Source organism: Seriola aureovittata, chromosome 21 (assembly GCF_021018895.1).
Source record: "Seriola aureovittata isolate HTS-2021-v1 ecotype China chromosome 21, ASM2101889v1, whole genome shotgun sequence".
NCBI lineage: Eukaryota > Metazoa > Chordata > Actinopteri > Carangiformes > Carangidae > Seriola > Seriola aureovittata.
In genome coordinates, this window is record NC_079384.1 from 16,163,983 (window position 1) to 16,171,098 (window position 7,116).

Sequence of the window (7,116 nt, forward strand, 5' to 3'; positions counted from 1 at the left end):
ATAAGTAATGGATTAACTATTAAATCCAGTACAATGAAACATTTATTAAATGACAGATGACTTCAATAAATCCACTTTATTTAAAGCATTCATCATGTGTATTGTGAATCTTTTATTTTAACATTGTGGTTTTATGTTGGTTTTCAGCATCAGGTCTGCCTCCCCCAGTGGTTTAGACACAGACCGTCATGAAGAAACATCAGCAGCACAGCAACCAAACAAAACTCACCTTATCTGATAAAATTTCACTTGTAAAAATGAATGGTTAATATAAACACAAATAAAATCCCTGTTGCCCCTACAATTTGATGTAAATCTAATTTGTATTTCAAAATATTCTCCAATTTATTGGCTTTTATTAATTTTCCTTGCAGCCTCCAGGATGGAAGAAAGATCAGCTTTGTCGCCGAACTCCTTCTCCCTGTGCTCCAGTAGTATACCCTGAGTAAGAAGGGAGACATCAGTGATTTTAAGGGCAAGATCCATATATGATCAATAGTCACAAATGACAGAGTAATATTTACTGACTTGACTTTTTTTAATTACCTGTTGTTCTCCTCCAATGACAAACAACCCACCAAGAATCAAACCTTCACCCTTTCTGTTGCCCTGGTAGCCCTTCCTCCTCCCAATGTGGACCAGGTTTCGTAACACCCTCAGACGAACAAGACCCAGACCCAGACCCATTCTCCTCTGTTTAGGACCATAGAAAACTTGCTGCCAATTTAAAAAAACAAAACAAAACAAGAAAAACATAAAATAGGGGGAAAATAAAAGGAAGAGATAAGAAACTGAGGCCAGAATCTATAGTACCTTGTGATCCACAAAGATCTCCCCCTTGAAGTATGGTCTGAAGTTCTGGACCTCGGTGCCGACGTCCTCCTTCACCACAGCGTACAGAGGGACCCCGAGCTCATCCAGCTGGGGTTTCAGAGAGGACAGCTCTGCAGCCTCCTGGAAGGAGATGAAACCGACACCAACAATCTGCTGACATTTGTGGATATTGTCAGGGTGGTTTATTGTTTCCCAACCTGGGGGTCAGGGCCTGATGAGGGGTTGCAATGATAAATCTGAGGGTTTACAAGATGATTGAAGGGAAAAGGGGGAAAAAAGAAGTGCAATTATGTTGAGTTTACGCTGAATTTTTCTTGGTTGGTTTTGGTTTTTCTTTTTTTTTACCTCTGATAATCCTTTAAATGAAACCATCTCTGGTCTATCTAAAAGCCACAACCTCTGACAAGAAAATCAAAAGACAACATTGCTTTGCTTTGACAATTTCGCCATTAACCTTTTTATATCTCTGATGAAGTGTAATCTTTTTTTTTTTTACACAAGATTAAAGGATTTACATAACTGCCAAGAAGGACAATTACAATCTATGATAACAGCAGGAACCGAGGGGCGGTTCTTCATGTTGTTGGTAAAATTCCTGAAAATCAGATTAGATAATACACCTATGATTGGCCTCCACTCAAAAACACAGGCTGCCAGACATCCTCACAGCAAGCTGCCCACTGTTGAGTTACAACATGTTGGTGGGAAAACCTCTGCCGTTTTAAAAGCATTGCTAGTTGCACAGAAAGATATGGCACAGATATATCCTGTTTTTAAGTTTGAGCTCCTCTACTGCTGATAACATATCCATTATCAAAACACCTTTGAGACCTGTAAATACAGTAATGTGCGTTACATCTTCCACACTCACAATAACTGTACCTCTCTGCACAAGGCTCATCCAGGGCGCCTCACAACCAGAATCACTGCTCCACTCCTCTCCCACAAAGTCTGACCTTTCACTGTCGTCCCATCTGCAGAGTCACACAGATCACACGGACTGAATATGATTTCGCTTTGTTGGTGAAGACGGTAGACAAGTCTCAATCCAAAGAGCTTGAGTCTCCAAGGTTAATCTTCTATCTAATTATATATTCAGAGTGTTGTATTAAAACGTAAAAAGTACAGATAATGCAGTTTATCTACAACAGTATCTCTGTCGACTTTAGGTAATGTGAACTTTGCGTGTAAAAAAAAACACAAAAAGAGAAAACAATACCACCACAATGTCCACTTCTCTGGAGCTTTGGATCATATCTCATGCAGGAATTGTAGATATTCGAATTTCTTTTTCGTCTTTGAACCTCAGCTTTAAAGCTCACATGAACACCCTTTAAACGTCCTTTAAACCAGCAACAGCTGAATTTTTGGCCGCTTGGGTGCAGCAGAATCAAGCTGTTAATGCAACAACGTCACTGACACCTTCATGTCACATGCAGCAGCTAGAGAGCAAAATTAGCAATCAGATTAAAATCACTATAAAGCTAAATTTGCAGATTCATATGAAAATTACATTAAAAAAACAAATGACCTCTGATAAATTGTTTTTATAAGAAATATCGATTATAGTGCTCAGAAAATAACTATTATTCCATGACAAGTGGGCAAACATGTGGTACAACTGAAAGCTGAGTGGACCTTGTGGTGACATTGTTTTCTCAGCTGTTCTATCCAAAGTAAAAAAACCACTGAACTTTGGCATCTATGGTTTATTTCTCTTCTGTTCACCTCCTGATGTTGTCTGCAGATCAGTGGCACCCAGTTCTTCCAGAGAGGCTGGGGCTGACTTAACTAGGATTAAGTCGGTGTTGGCGAGGACCAATGCAACCACTAGTGTGGCCACGACTGCCAGAGCCACATACCACATGTCGAACAGCTCCCCCTTCAGGACAGAGGACAGCACTGGAAAGAGAAAGAGAAATACACAAGTCTTTACCAGCTGCATACATTTATATGTACTGTTAAATTCATAAAAAAGGGTACAGGACACTCCAGGAGTCATGTTCCAATTTCAACAATACCCTGTACTGCAATACAAGGTAAACGCCACATATAGTATCCCTGCAAACCTAAGACTGACAGCGAAACCTTGTTTCCCTGTGCAGCTTTTCTTCTGTTTCAAATTGCAAGAGATCTGCTTCAGGAGAGCAGTGACATCTCAAGGCAAACATGCCGAAAGATATCAGTTGACCTTATACCACCATACCGGTCATACCAGACCAAGTAAGGGTGTAGCTCAAAAACCCTCAGTGTTGAACTGAGAATGTGTCTTGTTGCTTTAGAGCTCAGCATTTCATTCTAAGCAGAGAACATGTTCTCTTATCTTATTTCAAAAGTTATATAGTTTCACCTTTAAACACTGTTGTGAGAAACAGTGAGAAAGTTTTGTTTTTCATATTTAAACTTTCCTGCATCTCTAAGTATTAAAATGTGGTGCATGTCAGTTAATGTCTGTTATCTGAGTTGAGATACAGTATTTGAAGGACAACGCCCTTCATCTGACAAACATTACCCCCCCCCATCTTTAATGCAGATATAAACATGTGGTGTAGCAAACTGTATTTCAAACATTGGATACTGCATGGATATTAATGGACACTAGTTTTTAAACCTCCTTGAAACATAGACTGTTAGTTGCTTTGTTTTTTTCCCCACACACATTACAAAAAAACTCAGGGTCTAGCAGCTTATGTATGTTTTTGACCAAGTACCAAAGGAAAAACAATTTACTATGAACAGTTTAAAACATGGTAAAAAGACTACCAACCTGCTTCAAGTGTATCAACAAGTATCCAGTAAGAGCTGTAGTTTATTCATGCTGAACACAAAGCACCACAGTGGTGTCTAAACTGCACATCTGATCCTCACTGCAGTTTGAAGTCACACAAAAAAAAAAAAACCATGGCTCTGTATGGGTGTGGGAGTTCTCATACCACTAGATGTGAGAAGCCCCTACAGTGTCGTGGGCACAGAGAACAGCCCCTCCCTCCTCCCAGGGGAGAGTCTTTCTGAGGAAGTCCAACATTTGAGCAGCTTCTTCCACAAAGTGAATAAAAAAACAAAAAAACAAAAAAAAAAACCAAACAGTTGAACACAAAGGCAATGGTTTATTAGTCATACAGCAGTCTTATGGCTCCAAAGATAACACAACGGTATCACAGTTATAAAAGGAACTTGAGCGTTAGATATCAGGTCTGCTTCCTCTGTCGACTTTAAAGACAGACCGTCATTAAACACACTCAGAGCCTCTTTATAAAGTCCTACCCCAAAATGCATCCTGGGTTCCCCAAGACCAGACCACCAACAAACCCACAAGCCTGATGTGCAATTTATGAATATCAGTTTCTCATACACCCTCTCTACTCAGCAATTAAAAAACATTTTTCAATGTTTAGATAATCATTTGTTCAACTGTGTGTCACTTATGTAGTTCTAAATTTTGTGCTCCAGAAGATGTTGGATTGCCAGGGATTTAGAGATATGAGGTTTTTTTTTGTGTGTGTATTGTGAGTAATACAGATCATTATTTCTTCTCTAAAGCCAGAAGTTCCTGTGGCATTCTTCTGACAGCTTGGATGACATCTACAATGTTGACTTTATCCCCAAACTCAATCTCTCTGTGCTCCAGAAGTATTCCCTGCAGAAGAACAAACAATGAGGGGGTTTTCCCCCAATAAAAATTATACATTACACTTCCAAATATACTTGTTGTATTCCTCTTGGACATGTTATTGTAATCTTCATGCAATTTACTGATGATAACTTGACAGTAGAAAGTTTACCTGCTGTCCTCGTCCAATAACGAAGACCCCACCGAGGACAAAGCCCTCCCCCATAACGTTTCCTATGAAGCCATTCTTAAAGGCCCTCAGGCCATTCATCCACACCCCAACGCGAAGGAACGCCAGGAGACCCATCTTCCTCTCACGGGGTCCATAAAAACGCCTCTGCAATGCAACCACACAAACCAGAACCCTTGAGTTCTTCATGCAGAACTAAACTGATTTTTCACAGATCCTGAATGACTTCAGTGTATTGACAAGAAATGATGTAAAAACTGGCTGAATCTGGTTTGAAGATGTTGTCTTCGCTCCCATTTAAAAAGCCACCTTCTCATCCAAGAAGATCTCCCCCTTGAAGTATGGTCTGAAGTTCTGGACCTCGGTGCCGACGTCCTCCTTCACCACAGCGTACAGAGGGACACCGAGCTCGTCCAGCTGGGGTTTCAGAGAGGACAGCTCTGCAGCCTCCTGGAGACAGAGGAAATAAAACAGATGAAGAACTGAGTGTTTTGTCATTTGTCAATGTACAACAAAAAAAAAAAAAAAAAAAAAAAGACAATGCACACGTGAACTTGTAAATCAGCATCAGGCCTCCGAATGTTTGTTTTGAGATAGTGGTTGAATTTTTTTTATTTTTTATTAATCTATTAAATACTTTCAAATGTAATGCGTTTCACATTTTTAAGGTTACATTTCATAACACTGCTCGTTTTATGGATCAAGTTACTGTTACGTTACTTTGGTTGGTCTTTGATTACAGTAAGTGATCAACTTTGTGCTTTTTTTGTGGCTGGAGGCCTCCTGAGTCACAACAAGTCTTACGTCTTTTGTATATCATCTGACTGCTGTGACCTGACTTGTCTCTTATTTGTCAGGGCACATGACACTAAACTAGTTCCCCCTCTGGAGATTTATAAAGTAAAATTCAGACTAATTATAAATATAAAAAATACAAATTGAGGGCAAAAGTTTCAAACTTCTCAACTTTAGCCTCAATGACACAGTGGTGAGTCATTCATTACAAGCTCATGTTGTGCAGCCAAAAATGGTTCAACCTTCATTTAAAAAAAAATAAATAAATAAATAAAATAAAAAATAAAAAACCCAAGTGCAACTGCCAAAGTTCCCCAAGACAACAGCTACTTAAGGAGGAATTTTAAGTATTTGTTTATAATGTGATTCACGGGGGGGGGGGGGGGGGGGGGGGGGGGGGGGTGTCACAAATTCCTTTTCATGAAGCAAATAACTTTTTCATAAAACATTTTAGGCTTAATAGACTTGTGATGTTTATCTCAGATATTACCTCTCTGCACAAAAATCATCCAGGCCTCCGCACTGCCATGATGACAGCTCCAGACTTCTCCCACAGAGACCTGGCTTTCAGGGTTTTTATCTCTGAGGGACGAAATGAGGCAAAAGGTTAAAAGCTTGGAGCAGCAAGCTGGAGGCAGAACTCACTCCAACTAAACAAAAGCTTCTTTCCAACGCACACACTTTCCATCATCAATAGAAGTAAATAGACAATGTTATTCATTTTTGTTGGACAGAAATGCGCATTTGTGACTCACCTCCTTTCAAAGTTTTGAGTTCAGTTTCCTCCAGATGTTTGAGCGTGGCCTTCAGCGGTGGAGTCAGAAACATATCAGTGAGAAAATTCATTACATTAGTAATGAGGCAGCCAACAGTGGCCACAGCGTTGGCTATGAGTCCCACTGCCATGTCTCCTTTGTGCGTTTTCATTTACTGCATGTCGCCCTCTCCGTTCTCAGCCGCAGCTCTGTGACCACAACACCTCCAAAAGCGCATTTAAATTCCAGCGGATCTTAATCCCTCTCAGCGTTTCCCCAAACTCCGCCTACATCTGGACCGAGACGCTGATCAGTGACGATTCAATACAGCTGCGTTTGATCAGCGACGCCGTCATTAAGTCTGCAGATACTGACAAAAATCTAACAAAAATCAGCGTTGGCACTCCTCCTTCAGTTCAAAGGTCACTGCAGAAACTGCAATGTCATTCCGACAAAATATCAGACATGGCAGCAATAATGTTGGAAGCTTACACAAGGTTTTCTGAGCTGACTAAGAAGAATAGTTGGTTGTGTGTGCATATTGCAGGGAATGAGTCACATTACCACCACCACTGCTAAAACCCTCTTTATACAATTTCAACCATCCCCTGCTTTAATTTAGTTCAGTCAGGCTGAACCCAACCAAGTGCGCCGCCACTAAAAACAGAATTTTACTTGTTTATTCACTTGGATGTTTGAGATGAATTGAGTTTGACACTAGAAAGCTGCAAAAAGTGGGAAGTTTTTCTGTGCTCAACTTTAATATGAGTCTAAGACAATAATACTAATTTAAATAAGTGTGATGTGGAAACTTGAAACACACATTTTTAAATGTCTTGAAATATAGTGAACTTCAATATTCAATATTTCAAGAATCTAACTAAGTAACTGAACTTTTTGTGGAAAAAAATGTATGAGACAGGATATTTAGA

At 39.9% G+C, this 7,116-nt stretch overlaps 1 protein-coding gene and 1 pseudogene across 1 annotated transcript; both read right to left on the bottom strand.

The window, feature by feature from the left end:
• Positions 1–57: 57 nt before the first annotated feature.
• On the bottom strand, positions 58–3,784 carry LOC130162037 (peroxiredoxin-like 2A; annotated as a pseudogene).
• A 137-nt stretch (positions 3,785–3,921) lies between these two features.
• Positions 3,922–6,552, bottom strand: LOC130162036 (peroxiredoxin-like 2A). Its single transcript, XM_056365474.1, has 5 exons — positions 6,185–6,552; positions 5,920–6,011; positions 4,944–5,084; positions 4,617–4,781; positions 3,922–4,471 (listed from the first exon to the last, which is right to left on the bottom strand). Exons 1-5 carry the CDS (start codon positions 6,354–6,356, stop codon positions 4,358–4,360), a joined length of 684 nt encoding a protein of 227 aa, XP_056221449.1. The 5' UTR covers positions 6,357–6,552; the 3' UTR covers positions 3,922–4,357.
• Positions 6,553–7,116: the final 564 nt, after the last annotated feature.